This window comes from Procambarus clarkii, chromosome 56 (genome assembly GCF_040958095.1).
Source record: "Procambarus clarkii isolate CNS0578487 chromosome 56, FALCON_Pclarkii_2.0, whole genome shotgun sequence".
In the NCBI taxonomy this organism is placed as follows: Eukaryota; Metazoa; Arthropoda; class Malacostraca; order Decapoda; family Cambaridae; genus Procambarus; species Procambarus clarkii.
Window position 1 is genome coordinate 1,731,240 of NC_091205.1, and position 22,761 is coordinate 1,754,000.

A 22,761-nucleotide genomic window follows, 5' to 3' on the forward strand; every position below is an offset into this window, starting at 1 on the left:
GATCCTGTGCGACCTCCCACCCTACGACCGCAGTTAGATGACATCAGCGAAGAGAAGGAAGTTAACTTTGATGGTTATGTAACGCGAGCAGGGCGTACAATTCACCGACCAGCTAAGTTCCTTGATCAAGTATTTTCCCTTTCATCCCCTGGGAGGGGGAGTTCTGTAGCGAGTAGATTATCCCAATAATATACTCGCTCCAAATATAGTGTTAGTATTCCTGTCAACCTTTGGAGATGAATGAGGTGAGGCGTTGCCCGGGCAGCACGGTGAGGTGTTGCCTGAGCAATATAAGCGGCAAGAATAGCAAACATTAACTAGTCTACTTTCAAGTGTGGTCTAGAGCAGACACTTGCGAGATGCTGTACCATCGCTCAGTGCGCTCAACTCACACCAAAGTATCACCGGTGTACTTCTGTATATTCAACCAAATATATATATAGTATCTTAGTGACTGTGTTTATTTGTCACCATACTTTATGTAACAATAGAACCGTTACAAGTTTAGCAATGTGTTTAAGTAAGATTGCGCAACTGTTTTAAGTTTAGGGGGGACTAAGTATTTTGCGCGAATGTGAAAGCCCTGGGTTTATTTGTGTAAGTTAAAAATTGAGTTTTTGTTTGTGTGTAAGAGTTTAGCAATGTGTTTAAGTAAGATTGTGCAACTGTTTTAAGTTTAGGGGGGACTAAGTATTTTGCGCGAATGTGAAAGCCCTGGGTTTATTTGTGTAAGTTAAAAATTGAGTTTTTGTTTGTGTATAAGAGTTTAGCAATGTGTTTAAGTAAGATTGTGCAACTGTTTTAAGTTTAGGGGGGACTAAGTATTTTGCGCGAATGTGAAAGCCCTGGGTTTATTTGTGTAAGTTAAAAATTGAGTTTTTGTTTGTGTATAAGAGTTTAGCAATGTGTTTAAGTAAGATTGTGCAACTGTTTTAAGTTTAGGGGGGACTAAGTATTTTGCGCGAATGTGAAAGCCCTGGGTTTATTTGTGTAAGTTAAACAAAAAAAAAAAATGTTTGTTTTTGCGAGCGAGTTTGTTTAAGCATGTGCTATCATTAAAGAACTTCCAAAGTAATGACAGTAATGCCAAAATGAATTCATTTTTTCACTTTTTGAAAGGTGGAGGTGTAACATTTTCTGAAAACCTTTGCGCTTGATATACCACGGCACTGACATAAATGGCAACTGTCGACTTTTAAATTTTAACACATGATTTCAAAAAGCATTTCATAGCCACAGATACTGCCAGTCAATGCGCTATATGAAGTTATTGGGCCCCCACCACAATAGCTGAAAACTATTATGATGTTAAAAAATGAAATTTAATACAGAATACGAACAGATTTCCCAGTACGTATTAAATTGCTTAACCCACTCAAATACTTTCCTTTATAGTATATTTACGAGTGTCAATTTAATGTTTGGAGTGTCAAACCCAACACAATATGACTGAGGCCCCACTATTTAAACTTCTTTTCGTATTCTATGAAATATCACAGGTATTGTTAATGCTTGTAACGTTTATTACAAAAGATAGACATACATTTGATGCTATTTTTCATATTAAAATCTAATTTGAAGCCCGAAAAATATATCTATAAAATCTATAAACAGGTTAGAACCATACAAATTCAAGTATGCCTTTTTCACCAGTAATCAACTGAATGCCACAGAAAATGGAATCTTTACTTTAGCTACAGAAAACGGAGCAAAGCCAAGGGGGGATGACTGGAATAAACAGTTTCCAACCTGACTCTTCTCGCACATAAACATGTCTTTCTTGACCTCATTTCAAATTATATAGAGTATTGAAAGCTCATTTTCCATAGCAAATATACTAAGGAACTCATTTTACGACTAGAACGCAAACTAGGACCCCTCATTCAGATTCAAAACACGAGAATTATTGACTGAACATTTCCCCACTATCAAGCACACAGGACTCTTTAAAGCTATCTTAACTTCTTTAAAACCCCAATATGACCCATCTCACATGCAGATCCTGTTCTATGACTCGCCCTTCATGTCAATGTACCCCACAGTATCATGCAAATTCAAGATAAGGCTTACTACACCTATATATCCAAACTTGGTCTTTGTAAGGAATCTTGACCCCCCCTTGTATGCTTGACCCCCACTGGGGTTATCCACCTCTGACCATTACAGAAAATGGAGCTGTGCCCAAGGGCTCCCTATACTATTCAGTCATAGCCTCATTAAAGTACTCCAAAACTTCTATATTCGCTTTCAACTGTGTTTCTTGGTTTGAATCTATTGAACATTCACCCTCTGATCCATTCAAAAGTAAGGGCCCCCAAATTCATACCGTAGTACTCTCGTAACACCCCCGGGACAAATCGTGCATTTTGCTCATGCCATTAAAATACTCCAAAAACGTTTATACGCCTTTCACCAGTGTATTTTTTTGGTTTCCAACTATTGAACATTCATCCTCGGTACCTCTCATAAGTAGAGACCCCCTTCTTGAGGCCCTAGACTCATCTTAAAGCAAGGCGACAAAAAGTAAAAAAAAGCAGGTTAGGATAGGGCACCAGTTCCTCAGGTATACCCTGGGTGGTAGTCCCCCCGGGACCCCAGGGGGGACCACCACCCTACCCCCGCCAGCCAGCCAGGAGCGCGCTGACTGTGCCCTAACCTAACCACCTAAAATAAGAGGGATGGACGATCTGGCCCGCCAGGGTCAAGTTGGCATGGAAGTGCCCAACCGTTTCTGAAAATTTTTACCTCAATTCGTCTCCTTTTACACTACTCACCACATCACTGCCTAATGCATTCCATCCATTAATTACTCTGACACTGAAAAAGTTCCTTCTTACGTACTTGTGGCTCATGTGGGTACTCAGTTTCCACCTGTGTCCCCTTGTTCGCGTCCCGCAACTGTCGAATAGTTTATCCTTGTTTACCCGGGCGATTCCCCTGAGGATTTCGTACGTTGTGATCATGTCCCCCCTTACTCTTCTGTCTTCCAGTGTCGTAAGGTGCATTCCCGCAGACTTTCCTCATAACTCATGCCTCTTAGTTCTGGGACTAGTCTAGTAGCATACCTTTAGACTTTTTCCAGCTTCGTCTTGTGCTTGACAAGGTACGGGCTCCATGCTGGGGCCGCATACTCCAGGATTGGTCTTACATATGTGGTGTACAAGATTCTGAATGATTCCTTACACAGGTTCCTGAACGCCGTTCTGATGTTAGCCAGCCTCGCATATGCCACAAACATTATTCTTTTTATGTGGGCTTCAGGAGACAGGTTTGGTGTGTTATCAACTCCTAGATCTTTCTCTCTGTCTCTTTCATTAAGTACTTCATCTCCTATTCTGTATCCTGTGTCTGGCCTCCTGTTTCCATTGCCTAGTTTCATTACTTTGCATTTACCCGGGTTGAACTTCAACAGCCATTTGTTGGACCATTCACTCAGTCTATCTAGGTCATCTTGCAGCCTCCTACTATCATCCTCTGTTTCAATCCTCCTCATAATTTTTGCATCATCAGCAAATGTTGAAAGGAACGAATCTATACCCTCTGGGAGATCATTTACTTATACCAGAAACAGTATAGGTCCAAGGACTGACGCCTGCGGGACTCTACTTGTAACGTCTCGCCAATCCGAGACCTCACCCCCTCACACAGACTCGTTGTCTCCTGTTGCTTAGGTACTCCTTTATCCAATGGAGTACCTTCCCTTAACTCCAGTCTGCATTTTCATCTTTTTCACTAGCCTCTTGTGTGGTACTGTATCAAAGGCTTTCTGACAATCCAAAAATATGCAGTCTGCCCACCCTTCTATTTCTTGCCTTATTTTTGTTGCCAGGTCGTAGAATTCAAGTAACCCTGTGAGGCAGGACCTGCCATCCCTGAAACCATGCTGATGCTGTGTTACAAAGTTCCTTCGCTCCAGATGCTCCACTAGCTTTCTTCGCACAATCTTCTCCATCATCTTGCATGGTATGCAGGTTAGGGACACTGGCCTGTAGTTCAGTGCCTCCTGTCTATCCCCTATCTTGTTTATCGGGACTACGTTAGCTGCTTTCCAAATATATGGCAGTTAATCGTGATAATGAGCCAGTGCTTCCTGACTGGGATAATGAGCTCGTGCTTCCTGATTGTGATAATGAGCTAGTTCGCCCTGACCGTAATAATGAGCCGGTGCTCCCTAACCGTGATAATGAGCTAGTACTCCCTGACCGTGATAATGAGCCAGTGCTCCGTGACCGATATAATGAGCCAGTGCTTCCTGACCATGATAATGAGCTAGTGCTCCTTGACCGTGATAATGAGCTAATTCTCCTTGACCATTATAATGAGCCAGTGCTCCCTGACCGTGATAATGAGCCAGTGCTCCCTGACCGTGATAATGAGCCAGTGCTCCCTGACCGTGATAATGAGCCAGTGCTCCCTGACCGTGATAATGAGCCAGTGCTCCCTGACCGTGATAATGAGCCAGTGCTCCTTGACCGGGATAATGAGCCAGTGCTCCCTGACCGTGATAATGAGCCAATGCTCCCTGACCGTGATAATGCGCTAGAGCTCCCAGACCGTGATAATGAGCTAGTGCTCCCTGACCGTGATAATGAGCTAGTGCTCCCTGACCGTGATAATGCGCTAGTGCTCCCTGAGCTTTACGAGGCTAAACAAAAACAAATACAAGCGTGTATTCAAAAGAAGTAATAAAGTTATTGTATAACTGAAGCATAACACAAGCATAACTACAGTGTCTGCTGTATAATAATGAATTATTTTCAGAACCCTTGATGTTTACACAAGAGGCTGACAAGAATTATACGAGCGAGGAAGTCTGAATGTGACAACAATTAAAGTTGACCTGCGACCACTAGGTCAACACAGTTCACAGCTGAGGTGCTGAAATATTCAGAGCTTGGCTGGGTCACCAGATGACAGGTGGGAGGGGGGGGGGGGAGGGGGGAGAGTTGTACTCACCTATTTGTACTCACCTACTTGTGTCTGCAGGATCGATCACTGTCTCTTGGATCCCGCCTTTCGAGCCATCGGTTGTTGACAGTAATGACTCAGGTCTTATTTCCTTATCATACCTAGTTATAAAATTATGAATAGAATTTGCTTTCATCACCTGCTCCTTAAGTGCATTCCATTTTTTCATTACTCTCACGCCAAAAGAAAACTTCCTAACATCTCTTTGACTCATCTGAGTTTCCAGCTTCCACCCATGTCCCCTCGTTCTGTTACTAATCCATGTGACCATTTCGTCTATGTCAACTCTGTCAATCCCCCTGAGTATTTTATACGTTCCTATCATATCCCCCTTCTCCTTTCTTTTTTTCTAGTGTCGTAAGGCTCAGTTCCTTCAGGCGCTCCTCGTACCCCATCCCTCGTAACGCAGGGACAAATCTCGTTGCAAACTTCTGAACCTTTTCCAGTTTCCTTATGTGTTTCTTCAGGTGGGGACTCCATGATGGGGCTGCATATTTTAAGACTAGCCTCATGTAGGCAGTATAAAGCTCCCTAAATACCTCCTTACTTAGTTTCTGAATGATGTTCTAACTTTTGTCAATGTAGAGTACGCTGCTGTCGATATCCTATTTATATGTGCCTCAGGAGTTAAATTAGGTGTTACGTCCACGCCCAGGTTTCTTTCTCGCGTCGTCACAGGTAGGCAGTTCCCCTTCATTGTGTACTGTCCCTTTGATTTCCTATCACCTAGTCCCATTTCCATAACTTTACATTTGCTCGTGTTGAACTCCAGTAGTCATTTCTTTGACCATCTCTGCAACCTGTTCAAATCCTCTTGGAGGATAATACAATCCTCATCTGTCACAACTCTTCTCATCAACTTTGCATCATCCGCAAACAATGACATGTAGGATTCTACTCCTGTAAACATGTCGTTAACGTATATTAGAAATAGAATTGGTCCTAGCACCGATCCTTCACGTACTTCACTTGTTACTGTTCGCCAGTCCGACTTTTCGCTCTTTACCATAACTCTCTGGCTCCTTCCTGTTAGGTAGTTCCTTACCCATGCTAGGACCTTTCCGCTCACTCCTGCTTGCCTCTCAAGTTTGAGAGGCCTTCTACAGTTCATCTATACATGTCTTTTTATTGTCATCATATTACTGCCAGGGCCTTCTACTGTCTGGTGGGGGATTGTAGATTACCAAGATCATAATTTTCCTCCCATCTGCGGTCAGAGTTCCATGTATGGAGCTTGTGCTCTCATTTGTACGCAGATTTTCCAGGTTTTCAAACTTCCATTTCCACTTTATTAGGAGTGCCACTCCCCAGAGTTGTGGGGCTGATCATGCACTCACCTAGAGCTTGCAGGTGTCGAGCTTGGCTTCTAGCCCAGTCTACCGAACGTTCTTATATTAATGCATTGACTCATTTATTACGCTTTTGTCCTATATACATTGCAAATTTGGAATCGAATTAGCTTCAACGACTTGGGGCTAAAATCTTACTGACGCGATCAGTAACAAGTCATAAAGACTAATACACCGCCTCATAAGTAAGACAGAAACAAGAAACAAGTAACAGCTTACTGGCCCTGCAAGAGGCTTAGCCCACAACTGAAGTCATGTCGATGGTGTATGAGCTGTGTGTTCCGAGTGACTGAGCCACAACAGCTCCTGAGTTTGTTGATGCAGAATGCTGAGGGTGTCGAAATATACACAATAGTGTGCAAGTGTGCAAATATCAACAATAGTGTGCAAGTGTGCAAATATCAGCAATAGTGTGCAAGTGTGCAAATATACACATTAGTGTGCAAGTGTGAAAATATACACAACGTTATGGTATTGTAAGTATAAATTAGTTCTACTGCTAATTATTTCATCATTCAAATTTTGTGATATGTATTGTAACTATAATTATATGACCTTTCTAATTCTTAGGTAAATGTCACTCACTTTATGCCTAAAATGTAATTATTAATAAAGATTGCTATCCACCAGTTTAGTCCAGCCAGCAGTGAAATGATTAGCCTAAGTTGTTACAATTAAGTTTGTAATTCTGATAAAGACATTGTCAACTTGCTCTGTTGTTCCTGTGGCTCACTTATATTATTATTGGACTTTACTTTTTATGAGCACTTTCCCAATTAAAAATATACAATCATTTATGAATAGCGTTATGGATTTGATGTGATTTGACTTGACTGTCAGCATTAAGGCACATTCCTAATTTGGTTCCCTTAGTGAAGACTGCAGTGTGAAGGTCACTTTCATCAACCTGTCACGTTGAGGTCAATGGCAGTTAGTGCTTTATGTTCAATAATATCTTGTTCATTGTCGCAAACAGTTCACAACTGTGACACAGTAGCCACCTGAAGATCATCACTGTGAGACAGCAGCCACCTGAAGATCACAACAATGACACAGTAGCCCCCTGAAGATCACAACTGTGACACAGTAGCCACCTGATGATCACCACTGTGACACAGTAGCCACCTGAAGATCACAACTGTGACACAGTAGCCCCCTGAAGATCACAACTGTGACACAGTAGCCCCCTGAAGATCACAACTGTGACACAGTAGCCACCGGAAGATCACAATTGTGACACAGTAGCCAACTGAAGATCACCACTGTGACACAGTAGCCCCCTGAAGATCACCACTGTGACACAGCCACCTGAAGATCACAACTGTGACACAGTAGCCACCTGAAGATCACCACTGTGACACAGTAGCCACCTGAAGATCACAACTGTGACACAGTAGCCCCCTGAAGATCACAACAGTGACCCAGTAGCCACCGGAAGATCACAATTGTGACACAGTAGCCAACTGAAGATCACAATTGTGACACAGTAGCCCCCTGAAGATCACAACTGTGACACAGTAGCCCCCTGAAGATCACCACTGCGACACAGTAGCCACCTGAAGATCACCACTGCGACACAGTAGCCACCTGAAGATCACCACTGTGACACAGTAGCCACCTGAAGATCACCACTGCGACACAGTAGCCACCTGAAGATCACCACTGCGACACAGTAGCCACCTGAAGATCACCACTGCGACACAGTAGCCACCTGAAGATCACCACTGTGACACAGTAGCTATCTGAAGATCACCACTGTGACACAGTAGCCCCCTGAAGATCACAACTGTGACACAGTAGCCACCTGATGATCACCACTGTGACACAGTAGCCACCTGAAGATCACAACTGTGACACAGTAGCCCCCTGAAGATCACAACTGTGACACAGTAGCCCCCTGAAGATCACAACTGTGACACAGTAGCCACCGGAAGATCACAATTGTGACACAGTAGCCAACTGAAGATCACCACTGTGACACAGTAGCCCCCTGAAGATCACCACTGTGACACAGCCACCTGAAGATCACAACTGTGACACAGTAGCCACCTGAAGATCACCACTGTGACACAGTAGCCACCTGAAGATCACAACTGTGACACAGTAGCCCCCTGAAGATCACAACAGTGACCCAGTAGCCACCGGAAGATCACAATTGTGACACAGTAGCCAACTGAAGATCACAATTGTGACACAGTAGCCCCCTGAAGATCACAACTGTGACACAGTAGCCCCCTGAAGATCACCACTGCGACACAGTAGCCACCTGAAGATCACCACTGCGACACAGTAGCCACCTGAAGATCACCACTGTGACACAGTAGCCACCTGAAGATCACCACTGCGACACAGTAGCCACCTGAAGATCACCACTGCGACACAGTAGCCACCTGAAGATCACCACTGCGACACAGTAGCCACCTGAAGATCACCACTGTGACACAGTAGCTATCTGAAGATCACCACTGTGACATGGTAGCCACCTGAAGATCACCACTGTGACACAGTAGCCACTTGAAAATCATCACTGTGACACAGTAGCCACCTGAAGATCACCACTGTGACACAGTAGCCACCTGAAGATCACCACTGCGACACAGTAGCCACCTGAAGATCACCACTGCGACACAGTAGCCACCTGAAGATCACCACTGTGACACAGTAGCCACCTGAAGATCACCACTGTGACACAGTAGCTATCTGAAGATCACCACTGTGACATGGTAGCCACCTGAAGATCACCACTGTGACACAGTAGCCACCTGAAGATCACCACTGTGACACAGTAGCCACCTGAAGATCACCACTGCGACACAGTAGCCACCTGAAGATCACCACTGCGACACAGTAGCCACCTGAAGATCACCACTGCGACACAGTAGCCACCTGAAGATCACCACTGTGACACAGTAGCTATCTGAAGATCACCACTGTGACATGGTAGCCACCTGAAGATCACCACTGTGACACAGTAGCCACCTGAAGATCACCACTGTGACACAGTAGCCACCTGAAGATCACCACTGTGACACAGTAGCCACCTGAAGATCACCACTGTGACACAGTAGCCATGTGAAGATCACCACTGTGACACAGTAGCCACCTGAATGTCTCCACTGTGACACGGTAGCCACCTGAAGATCACCACTGGTACACAGTAGCCACCTGAAGATAACCACTGTGACACAGTAGCCACCTGAAGATCACAACTGTGACACAGTAGTCACCTGAAGATCACTAATGTGAAGCCTGAAGAATGTAAACAACTCGTTCTTGGGAATTACAACACACTTGGAAGGCAGCTGCTGGTAACGGTGCCCACTGGGAAGGCAGCTGCTGGTAACGGTGCCCACTGGTAAGGCAGCTGCTGGTAAGTGTCCACTGGGAAGGCAGCTGCTGGTAACGGTGCCCACTGGGAAGGCAGCTGCTGGTAACGGTGCCCACTGGTAAGGCTGCTGCTGGTAAGTGCCCACTGGGAAGGCAGCTGCTGGTAACGGTGCCCACTGGTAAGGCAGCTGCTGGTAACGGTGCCCACTGGTAAGGCAGCTGCTGGTAACGGTGTCCACTGGTAAGGCAGCTGCTGGTAACGGTGCCCACTGGTAAGGCAGCTGCTGGTAACGGTGCCCACTGGTAAGGCAGCTGCTGGTAACGGTGCCCACTGGTAAGGCAGCTGCTGGTAACGGTGCCCACTGGTAAGGCAGCTGCTGGTAACGGTGCCCACTGGGAAGGCAGCTGCTGGTAACGGTGCCCACTGGGAAGGCAGCTGCTGGTAACGGTGTCCACTGGTAAGGCAGCTGCTGGTAACGGTGCCCACTGGTAAGGCAGCTGCTGGTAACGGTGCCCACTGGTAAGGCAGCTGCTGGTAACGGTGTCCACTGGTAAGGCAGCTGCTGGTAACGGTGCTCACTGGTAAGGCAGCTGCTGGTAAGTGTCCACTGGGAAGGCAGCTGCTGGTAACGGTGCCCACTGGTAAGGCAGCTGCTGGTAACGGTGCCCACTGGGAAGGCAACTGCTGGTAACGGTGTCCACTGGGAAGGCAGCTGCTGGTAAAGGTGCCCACTGGTAAGGCAGCTGCTGGTAACGGTGCCCTCTGGGAAGGCAGCTGCTGGTAACGGTGCCCTCTGGGAAGGCAGCTACTGGTAACGGTGCCCACTGGGAAGGCAGCTGCTGGTAACGGTGTCCACTGGGAAGGCAGCTGCTGGTAACGGTGCCCACTTGTAAGGCAGCTGCTGGTAACGGTGCCCACTGGTAAGGCAGCTGCTGGTAACGGTGTCCACTGGTAAGGCAGCTGCTGGTAACGGTGCCCACTGGTAAGGCAGCTGCTGGTAACGGTGCCCACTGGTAAGGCAGCTGCTGGTAACGGTGCCCACTGGTAAGGCAGCTGCTGGTAACGGTGTCCACTGGTAAGGCAGCTGCTGGTAACGGTGTCCACTGGTAAGGCAGCTGCTGGTAACGGTGCCCACTGGTAAGGCAGCTGCTGGTAAGTGTCCACTGGGAAGGCAGCTGCTGGTAACGGTGCCCACTGGTAAGGCAGCTGCTGGTAATGGTGCCCACTGGGAAGGCAGCTGCTGGTAACGGTGTCCACTGGGAAGGCAGCTGCTGGTAACGGTGCCCACTGGTAAGGCAGCTGCTGGTAACGGTGCCCTCTGGGAAGGCAGCTGCTGGTAACGGTGCCCTCTGGGAAGGCAGCTACTGGTAACGGTGCCCACTGGGAAGGCAGCTGCTGGTAACGGTGTCCCACTGGGAAGGCAGCTGCTGGTAACGGTGTCCACTGGGAAGGCAGCTGCTGGTAACGGTGCCCACTGGGAAGGCAGCTGCTGGTAACGGTGTCCACTGTTCTGGTCGAAGTTATTAATGAACGGCTGTAATGGTACAGGTCTTCAGGAGCATTTACAATTCGAGACAATATTTACACAATTAAAAAAAAGTCACACAGTTTTTTTTTTTTTTTTTGAGATATATACAAGAGTTGTTACATTCTTGTACAGCCACTAGTACGCGTAGCGTTTCGGGCAAGTCCTTAATCCTATGGTCCCTGGAATACGATCCCCTGCCGCGAAGAATCGTTTTTTCATCAAGTACACATTTTACTGTTGCGTTAAACAGAGGCTACAGTTAAGGAATTGTGCCCAGTAAATCCTCCCCGGCCAGGATACGAACCCATGACATAGCGCTCGCGGAACGCCAGACGAGTGTCTTACCACTACACCACGGAGTTGTGTTAAGAGAGAAGGAGACTTTTCATAGAGAGGGATACTGTTGTCGGAAAATCCGACACCATTTAATAATCATACAGACAGATAAGAGCTGTGTTGTATAAACAAGTTAACCCATAGAAAACGTAACTTGTAGTGGAATTACCGTCTATAGAAAACGGGATATCATCACCACATACTATTATAAATTCTCCACCTATTCTGGTGGGAATTATTCTTAAATACATTAGTCTTTGGACTTTACCATCATAAAAAACATCTCATATAAATTAACTTAATTATCAATATTAAAGTAGAGTAAATGTGACCCTTCTATCACTTTCTGTCATCTGGACAATGTAAGCCAGGCGTCAGAGTGAGGAAGGAGGGGCGGCCATTGTTGTGTCACCTCCGAGACGCGTGGAGCAAATTCGGCTCCTATCATATCTGGACAATGTCGGCCAGTAGCGTCAGTAGTATGGAGTGTTAGCCATTGTTTATACTTAGACCAGAGAGGCTCACGGGAGCAAATTCGGCTCCTGTTAATTTTACTTGGACGTAGTGTTATGGAAACCAAAGGTGTACCATTATCAACACGCTGTCAACAAATCAAGTTAAGTGTTCTTCCGAAACCCATGTATCTTTCATTTGTGGCCATTAATGTCATTATATAGGGTGTGCCGGTTAGAGCACGTGGTAGCCTCAAACTAAAGGTAATTAAGCCAGGTCTTCATTGTTCCATGTACAGTATTTTCTCTGATATACCTGTCATATATAGGATTCTGGCTTTACAGCTAGCGCCCTTTTGACAGGTCAAGACGAGGAAGCATGCTTTGTGCATCAGTTACCAGGGTGATGGAAGCTACCTCAAAGAGGGAAAATGTGGTGTCTACACCCTAGTTATACCTGGTGGACTAAGACCTGCTGTACTATAAAATAAGGAACCTTTTCAATGTATGTAGTTAATACTGTAGTTTGATTGGCTGCATATATATAAATTAAATTAATATAAACCCCCCTAATGTGTAGAGGATCGATTTGTGAGATTATGAGATTATTGCAGAAATACAGTCCACTCATTATCATACAAATTGCTATCGAAGTATACAAATTAACGTAAATATAAATTCTATATATATTCATATAAATTAAATAAATATAAATCTCACAGGTCTGTTCCCACAACTGTAACATAGAGAGGGAGACTGTAACATAGAGAAGGAGACTGTAACATAGAGAAGGAGACTGTAACATAGAGAGAGAGACTGTAACAGAGAGGGAGACTGTAACATAGAGAAGGAGACTGTAACATAGAGAGAGAGACTGTAACATAGAGAGGGAGACTGTAACATAGAGAGGGAGACTGTAACATAGAGAGAGAGACTGTAACATAGAGAGAGAGACTGTAACATAGAGATCGAGACTGTAACATAGAGAAGGAGACTGTAACATAGAGAGGGAGACTGTAACATAGAGAGGGAGACTGTAACATAGAGAGGGAGACTGTAACATAGAGAGGGAGACTGTAACATAGAGATGGAGACTGTAACATTGAGAGACTGTAACATAGAGAGGGAGACTGTAACATTGAGAGACTGTAACATAGAGAGAGAGACTGAAATTGAAACATTGATTTTCTTTCACTAATTCTTAAATGTTGACCTGTTCACCAGAGGGAAAATTCGACTAATAATGATTTCACATGTTTCCTCCCTCGCATCCATCACCCCCCTTTCCCTCTCTCTCCTTCCATCACTTACTCCTCTCCCTGTGTACCTTTGTTGCCTCCCTCCCTCCCTCCCTCCCTCAGCCACTGGCGTGGTGACGGATGATCAACCAGGAACCATAAGTCATGGCCCCAAAGTTAAATGAGGCGGTAATTATGAGCTGAAGATTAAGTTTTGTCATGTGTAAATGTTGGTGATGGATGGTTGGACCACCAGCTGGTGATGGATGGTTGGGCCAGCAGCTGGTGATGGATGGTTGGTCCAGCAGCTGGTGATGGATGGTTGGTCCAGCAGCTGGTGATGGATGGTTGGGCCAGCAGCTGGTGACGGATGGTTGGTCCAGCAGCTGGTGATGGATGGTTGGTCCAGCAGCTGGTGATGGATGGTTGGGCCAGCAGCTGGTGATGGATGGTTGGTCCAGCAGCTGGTGATGGATGGTTGGTCCACCAGCTGGTGATGGATGGTTGGTCCAGCAGCTGGTGATGGATGGTTGGTCCACCAGCTGGTGATGGATGGTTGGGCCAGCAGCTGGTGATGGATGGTTGGGCCAGCAGCTGGTGATGGATGGTTGGTCCACCAGCTGGTGATGGATGGTTGGGCCAGCAGCTGGTGATGGATGGTTGGTCCAGCAGCTGGTGATGGATGGTTGGTCCACCAGCTGGTGATGGATGGTTGGGCCAGCAGCTGGTGATGGATGGTTGGGCCAGCAGCTGGTGATGGATGGTTGGTCCAGCAGCTGGTGATGGATGGTTGGTCCAGCAGCTGGTGATGGATGGTTGGGCCAGCAGCTGGTGATGGATGGTTGGGCCAGCAGCTGGTGATGGATGGTTGGGCCACCAGCTGGTGATGGATGGTTGGTCCACCAACTGGTGATGGATGGTTCGGCCACCAACTGGTGATGGATGGTTGGTCAACCAGCTGGTGATGGATGGTTGGGCCACCAGCTGGTGATGGATGGTTGGGCCACCAGCTGGTGATGGATGGTTCTGCTACCAGCTGGTGATGGATGGTTGGGCCACCAGCTGGTGATGGATGGTTCGGCCACCAGCTGATGATGGATAGTTGGGCCACCAGCTGTTGATGGATGGTTGGTCCACCAGCTGGTGATGGATGGTTGGTCCACCAGCTGGTGATGGATGGTTCTGCCACTAGCTGGTGATGGATGGTTGGGCCATCAACTGGTGATGGATGTTTGGGCCACCAGTTGCTGATGGATGGTTGGTCCATCAGCTGGTAATGGATGGTTGGTCCACCAACTGGTAATGGATGGTTGGACCACCAGCTGGTGATGGATGGTTGGTCCACCAGCTGGTGATGGATGGTTGGACCACCAGCTGGTGATGGATGGTTGGGCCAGCAGCTGGTGATGGATGGTTGGTCCACCAACTGGTGATGGATGGTTGGTCCATCAGCTGGTGATGGTTGGTTGGTCCATCAGCTGGTGATGGATGGTTGGGCCATCAGCTGGTGATGGATGGTTGGGCCATCAGCTGGTGATGGATGGTTGGGCCACCAGCTGGTGATGGATGGTTGGACCACCAGCTGGTGATGGATGGTTGGGCCACCAGCTAGTGATGGATGGTTGGTCCACCATCTGGTGATGGATGGTTGGTCCATCAGCTGGTGATGGTTGGTTGGTCCATCAGCTGGTGATGGATGGTTGGGCCACCAGCTGGTGATGGATGGTTGGTCCATTAGCTGATGATGGATGGTTCAGCGACCAGCTGGTGATGGATGGTTGGACCACCCGCTGGTTATGGATGGTTGGTCCACCAGCTGGTGTTGTAATCCACAAGTTAGTAGGGATTATTAGCTAGAGGATCATTACTACAACACTTAACGAATGATGATTGGAAGTACATGTTAAGTAGACAGACTATGGATCACATATCTAAGAAAGGTCAAAGGGATTAAGACCGCAGCTATTAGCCAAACTAATAATTCCTGGAAAGAGGACTCCAGGCTTCTAGGAACAAGGTTACCGCTTCTAGGGATAAGGTTAATCGGATTATACCTTCCTTGAGAGGCGGGGTGAAATGGTTGAGGCAGAGCCTGGCTGTTGAGAGACGTGGTGTTATAATGAGGGCCAGCGTGGGCCATATGCAGGCCAAGTGTGGGCCAAGCGGGCCGCACCATGGAGCTTGTTATATATCGTCGGTATGGTGGAAACAGTGAGAAACCGTTGCTATGGACAAATCAAGCGTGAAAACTACGTAATTTGAAGTTAATTAAATATCATGTAAAGTGTAGATCGAATATTTTAAAGATAATTAAATATTACGTAAAGATTAGAGCGATTTCCGGCGTTGTCAGACGTAGATACAGAAAATAGGCGCAGTGACTTATGGACGCCTAGGCATAGCGAGCGACTCATAATTTGACGTCTGGGTTTCGCCGTCTAGTGTACCCTGCAGAGGTCCATTGAGATTTTTAGTGGGTGCAGGTAGCATTATGGAGAGTGTTACCGTGGGACACGGGGAGCGTGTCCCGTTGGTGATGGGTGTGTGGCGTCGGGAGGCGGCGAAGCAGTGTGTATTGGCGTTTGGACGCCGAGTGTAGTGCATGGTTGTGTATTGGCATTTGTACGCCGGGGTGTGTAGTGTAATGCACGTGTAGTTGTTTATTAGACGCCAGCGTAATTCATAGAAATTACTGTAGTGAAATGTGCATGTTTTGACTGTGGATATCATGGATTTAGTATAGTGCATGACATTGTTGGGATTGTAGCGCCAAGGTGTAGCATGTGTAACGTTACTGGTTGTTGTAACACTGGGTGTATTGTAGATATTAGCGTTGAAGTGTGTTAACGCAGGTGGTAGAGTGCGGCGGGTGGCCACTACACAAGTGATTATGCCTGACGAGTGTAGGTGAGGTAATTAATGGATTACTAGAGAAAAGGGACACAGTGTGTGCTGCATTTGGTTACTTATTGGTGGTGATGTCTCGTGGTGTTTTGATGCGCTCTGGCGCAAGGCATATGCCTGTGGTGGTGATGGCATTGGAGACGCCGAGGGTTGATGGCGTTGGGGACGCCGTGTGTTGTGTTGATGGGCGTTGGGGACGCCGTGTGTTGTGTTGAGGGCGTTGGGGACGGAGGGTGTTGTGTTGATGGGCGTTGGGGACGCCGGGTGTTGTGTTGATGGGGTTGGGGACACCAGTGGGTGGTGTAGTGTGGTGGCGTTTGGACGCTTGGTATGGAGTGTGGTGTTGTGGAGTATATGGTGGCGCAGAGGCGCCAGGTAGTGGTCGGTAAGGTGAGTATTGGCGTAGCAAGGTCGGTGCGTTAGGACGCAGGAAGTGGTTGTGGGGATGTGTGGCGTTATAATGAGGTCATCAGTGGTTGGGATGACCAGAGGAGATGGTGTGTCGGAGTGGGTAAGTCTTATGGATGAAATGTGGATAATTGCACGAGTTGGTGGCTGCAGTAGACGAGCCAAGTCTATATATCTAGCAAGACTCATAAAAAACTACTAAAAATTCATTATTTTCATTAAAATTTTCATTAATTAAGTCGGAGTGGGTAAGTCTTATGGATAAGATTACAATGTAGAATTTCAAAATTCTAGGAGATGGTGGTTGCAGTGGGCGAGTCAAGTAGATATACTAATTTCTCATTAATTAAGTTGTTACAGGAATCTCGCTAGAGGCGAGCCAGTGGCAGTATGATGCTTTAGTGACATAAGTGTGAAATTATTTTAATGAGGTATTTATTGTGATAATGTATGTGTATGTATATACTGTATATTACCTCATCGGCGCCATTACTGAGTGTTAGGCTTGAGAAGGTCCCCCGGGATCATGTCACAGAGCTTCAGGTAGAGTAGAGGGAAGCCATGAGGCTACACTCAGTAATTCTAGAAAAAAAAAGGGGGGAGGAAGTGAAGCCAACGTGACGTTATAGGCGAAATTCGCCCCCTGACATCAAAGCAGGGATAAGGGCCAGCTGCAATGGCTTTGCAGCTGCGCTCAGGCTATATACGGGGAGAGAGTAAGGAGCCGAGGGGGTGTCATGTAATAATGGAATCGAGCCAGGGGGCTCCGAGGGAATATTTTGCAGGTACAGCGGTCGGGAAGGTGTGAATACGGGTGGACACACTCTGGGCAGATGGACCTAGAGTAATGTGCTACAGCTGTGGTGAGCACAGCAAGGAAGGATGACCAGAGAGCTGTGAGGTATCTACAGCGTTCTGGGGTTGGTGCCCTGGGACGAGACGGCAGCATAGACCCTAGGGAGCATGACCCTGGGGTAGGAATCTCCGTTGCCTCTGGAGGCCAGGATCATGTTAGCTCAGAGCAACGATGGGGCATTGACAACATTCACCAGGCTGGACAGCCTGGGTTTTGTCTGGGTCATGGAGGATCTATGACCTAGCAACCATGGGACACGAAGACAAGAGAAGTGATGCTGCCAATTGTGGAGGAGGCCAGTGAAACATTTTGTGATCATTGTAAGCCCTTATGTCAACAGTACAGGGCAAGATGTTAAATTGTTATTAAACTTGTTACTAAGGATGAAGAACCTTAGATATATATGTGTTGTGTATATATTAATGACTAGTGTCATTTCTGTCTTCAGCCAGGCTCTGCCTCAACCATTTCACCCCGCCTCTCAAGGAAGGTATAATCCGATTAACCTTATCCCTAGAAGCGGTAACCTTGTTCCTAGAAGCCTGAGTCCTCTTTCCAGGAATTATTAGTTTGGCTAATAGCTGCGGTCTTAATCCCTTTGACCTTTCTTAGATATGTGATCCATAGTCTGTCTACTTAACATGAACTTCCAATCATCATTCGTTAAGTACTCACCTAGTTGTACTCACCTAGTTGTGCTTGCGGGGGTTGAGCTCTGGCTCTTTGGTCCCGCCTCTCAACCGTCAATCAACAGGTGTACATGTTCCTGAGCCTATTGGGACCTATCATATCTACACTTGAAACTGTGTATGGAGTCAGCCTCCACCACATTGCTTCCTAGTGCATTCCATTTGTCAACCACAAATGTTGTGTTGTAAGTGTTGTAGTAATGATCCTCTAGCTAATAATCCCTACTAACTTGTGGATTACAACACTGGTGATGGATGGTTGGGCCACCAACTGGTGATGGATGGTTGGTCCACTAACTGGTGATGGATGGTTGGTCCACCAGCTGGTGATGGATGGTTGGTCCACCAACTGGTGATGGATGGTTGGTCCACCAGCTGGTTATGGATGGTTGGACCACCAGCTGGTGATGGATGGTTGGTCCACCAGCTGGTGATGGATGGTTGGGCCGGCAGCTGGTGATGGATGGTTGGGCTAGCAGCTGATGGTGGATGGGTGGGCCACCACCTGCTGATGGATTGTTCGGCCAGCAGCTGATGATGGATGGTTGTTAAACCAACTGGTGATAGATGGTTGGTCCACCAGCTGGTGATGGATGGTTGGTCCACCAGCTTGTCATGGATGGTTGGGCCAGCACGTGATGAATGGTTGGTCCACCAGCTGGTGATGGATGGTTGGGCCAACAGCTGGTGATGGATGGTTGGGCCGGTAGCTGATGATGGATGGTTGGGCTAGGACCTGGTGATGGATGGTTGGGCCTCCAGCTGGTGATGGATGGTTGGGCCTCCAGCTGGTGATGGATGGTTGGGCCTCCAGCTGGTGATGGATGGTTGGGCCGGTAGCTGATGATGGATGGTTGGGCTAGGACCTGGTGATGGATGGTTGGGCCTCCAGCTGGTGATGGATGGTTGGGCCTCCAGCTGGTGATGGATGGTTGGGCCTCCAGCTGGTGATGGATGGTTGGGCTAGGACCTGGTGATGGATGGTTGGGCCTCCAGCTGGTGATGGATGGTTGGGCCTCCAGCTGGTGATGGATGGTTGGGCCACCAGCTGGTGATGGATGGTTGGACCAGCAGCTGATGATGGATGGTTGAGCTAGCAGGTGGTGATGGATGGTTGGGCCAGCAGTTGGTGATGGGTGGTTGGCCCACCAGCTGGTGATGGATGGTTGGGCCAGCAGCTGATGATGGATGGTTGGGCTAGCAGCTGGTGATGGATGGTTGGGCCTTCAGCTGGTGATGGATGGTTGGTCCCCCAGCTTGTGATGGATGGTTGGGCCACCAGCTGGTGATGGATGGTTGGGCCACCAGCTGGTGATGGATGGTTGGGCCAACAGCTGGTGATGGATGGTTGGGCCACCAGCTGGTGATTGATGGTTGGGCCACCAGCTGGTGATGGATGGTTGGGCCACCAGCTGGTGATGGATGGTTGGGCCAACAGCTGGTGATGGATGGTTGGGCCAACAGCTGGTGATGGATGGTTGGCCCACCAGCTGGTGATTGATGGTTGGGCCAACAGCTGGTGATGAATGGTTTTGCCAACAGCTGGTGATGGATGGTTGGCCCACCAGCTGGTGATTGATGGTTGGGCCAACAGCTGGTGATGAATGGTTGGGCCACCAGTTGGTGATGGATTTTACCATCACCAGGTGCAAGTTTTTTGGGCAGCGCCACTCGTGCTGCGAGTGGACATACCGCCATTGCAGCATGTATAACACTCCCGAATAGGAAGAAAACCAACTGGGTTGTTCATCCTGTCACTTGTACCCAGACACAGCTGGGACTTGCTTAACTGTCAAGTGAACAACTTATCAAACAAAAAGATTAACTTTCGTCAACCCTTAAAATCATTCGTTATCTTGCCGGTGCAAATTGGGGGAATTTTAAGAACAGTATCTATTTTTGACATATAGTGTTTTCCTAACTCAAACGATGTGGGGGTTTATTATTCTACACATATTTCTAATGTCTCTCAGGTGTTCACATTCTCTCAGGTAGTGGTCAAAGTGTCCACCACTCTCACCGTAACTCCTCTGCTCAACTGTTGTTTCCTTTCCGAATCTCCATGGATATTTGAATCCAAGACGAATTCTTGCTATTACTGATTCTCTCCCGTGGCCGCCACCTCTTCATCCATAATGATTGGGATTGTCAGTTGGAGCCACATTGTACCAGTATGATGATGATGATAAGATTAAACCACCCAAAAGGTGGCACGGGCATGAATAGCCCGTAAGTGGTGGCCCTTTTGAGCCATTACCAGTATCAATAGCTGATACTGGAGATCTGTGGAGGTGCGACTGCACCCTGCGAGACGGGAGATGTCTCCCGTGTGTACTAGTATAGATATTCATTGATTTGTCCTTCTATCCTCCTTTCCTCAGTAACCATGTCACGGTGATATTGCCTGATAATACCTTTAATTTGTAGAGAAGTCGTTGGGTATGAAGTATTCAATATGGTCTCCATCGCCTTCAGCAGCCAGCACATCTGCTCGTTCATTTCCACAGATTCCAACAAGGGATTGGATCCAGAGAAATTTGACGATTCTTCCTTGATTGGTTCGAACTCTCACCGCTCTCTTGATCTCAGCGACTATCTCAAGATTTTCTGGCCAATTTTTAATAAAGCTTAGTAGCGCTGCTTTTGAGTCATTGCAGATCACTGCACTATTAATGCTTCGTTCAAGGAATCTTAACGCAATCACAATGGCGGTTAGAACTATGCCTCTTGTTGAAGAGGCATAGTTCTCAATACGTGCTTTTCCTTCATTTCCGTGTTGTAAGGGATTATTCCTAATTACAGTATAGGTTGCACCAGCCCTACCATTGACAGGGTTAAATGACCCAACAGTGTAGATTTTATCTAACTATTTTCCGGCTTCTTTATAGATTTCCTCCAGATAATTGTGCCTCATTTCTTGAGTTATCATGTTGAACTTTTTCGTTGCCATTTCATTGATGATGATCTTGCATGAGTCATCCACCGAGGGAGGTAACCTCTCTACAGGCATGAGCTCACGGGCTTGCTCAGGCAGGTTAAATTCTTTGAGGTAGCTGATTGATCTGTTATGCCATTTTCTGTTTCTCCTGTTTCCCCCCCTGAAAGTAGCAATCCACTTAGAATCATAATTTAATATTGAAGTAAACCCAAAAATACAATATTCTATTAAAATATTCCCTAAAACGTACTTACTGCCTGCTAGGATTACCCCACACACATTCTCTCACACTCCACCACATGGTCCACCTCACGGGGTGATGACTGGTCTCATTCACACACCTGACTTTGTAAACTTGTTCACTCCTGTGGTCTCAGCAGCCTGCACACTTGACCACTCCTGTGGTCTCAGCAACCTGCACACTTGACCACTGCTGTGGTCTCAGCAGCCTGCACACTTGACCACTCCTGTGGTCTCAGCAACCTGCACACTTGACCACTGCTGTGGTCTCAGCAGCCTGCACACTTGACCACTCCTGTGGTCTCAGCAACCTGCACACTTGACCACTGCTGTGGTCTCAGCAGCCTGCACACTTGACCACTCCTGTGGTCTCAGCAACCTGCACACTTGACCACTCCTGTGGTCTCAGCAGCCTGCACACTTGACCACTCCTGTGGTCTCAGCAGCCTGCACACTTGACCACTCCTGTGGTCTCAGCAGCCTGCACCCTTGACCACTACTGTGGTCTCAGCAGCCTGCACACTTGACCACTCCTGTGGTCTCAGCAGCCTGCACACTTGACCACTCCTGTGGTCTCAGCAGCCTGCACACTTGACTTCTCCTGTGGTCTCAGCAGCCTGCACACTTGACCACTCCTGTGGTCTCAGCAGCCTGCACACTTGACCACTCCTGTGGTCTCAGCAGCCTGCACACTTGACCACTCCTGTGGTCTCAGCAGCCTGCACACTTGAAAATTGCACAAACTGCACAGCTAATCAGAGAGTGGGTAACATTTTTCATATTACACTGTAGCCAATTACGACGCTGGCACATCGGAGCTTATCCGTGGTCATTTGCTACTTATTTACGTCGAATTTTCTTTTAAAATTAGTATACTTCGAAGTAAAACTATGATTTTTCAACATGTACAGTGAGCACCGACATTGTAGTAAACAAATATGTTACTTTTTTTAACCTAAGTAATTCTAAGAGATAGTGTGTAGCTTTCCTTGTCGCTCCCAAGATTTGAGAAGCGATGGCATTTATTTACGTATATATTTACCTAAATTTACCCAAAGGCCACTAACTATCTAGTGGCCACGACGAGGACTAATAAGCCGGGGGCTTGTTAAGTCCCGCCAATTGTCCTAATGATATTTTCTAGCTGGATTTTGGCCTTTACGGCTTCAGCGGGTAGGCGATTCCATGGGTTTGTAACCCTCTGGGTGAAAAAAAATATCTGGTTTCAGTCCTACTTGAGAGGACATACTCTCCAACACTATATCCGTGATTGTCGTGTTATCAGTGACTTCAGACCAAATGGTATTAGGTACTTTGAGCTCTGTAATTACTCCACACACTTAAGAGTATTGGAAGATATTCTTGTGCTGTACCTAGATTTTGCTAGTGGGGGATAATAGATCAGCATTATATTTCTTGTTCTCTCCTGATTCCAAGTATGACTAACCATCCTGTGAGGTGGGAATATTAGATAAACTTATAACTAGGTTTTGATCTACACTGTAATCTTTCATATAGAATAGGGTA

General features: G+C 47.0%; 2 protein-coding genes across 2 annotated transcripts; one reads left to right on the forward strand and one right to left on the reverse strand.

Moving 5' to 3' along the window:
- The first annotated feature begins 4,056 nt into the window (after positions 1-4,056).
- Positions 4,057-4,686, forward strand: LOC123756275 (uncharacterized). The gene has a single exon (XM_045739352.2). The coding sequence runs from the start codon at positions 4,057-4,059 to the stop codon at positions 4,684-4,686; it is 630 nt and encodes a 209-aa protein (XP_045595308.2).
- Positions 4,687-9,597: 4,911 nt separating this feature from the next.
- LOC123756274 (uncharacterized) lies at positions 9,598-20,555 on the reverse strand. The gene is made up of 2 exons (XM_069305683.1): positions 20,471-20,555; positions 9,598-11,195 (listed from the first exon to the last, which is right to left on the reverse strand). The coding sequence occupies exons 1-2, from the start codon at positions 20,553-20,555 to the stop codon at positions 9,598-9,600; spliced, it is 1,683 nt and encodes a 560-aa protein (XP_069161784.1).
- Between the last annotated feature and the right edge of the window lie 2,206 nt (positions 20,556-22,761).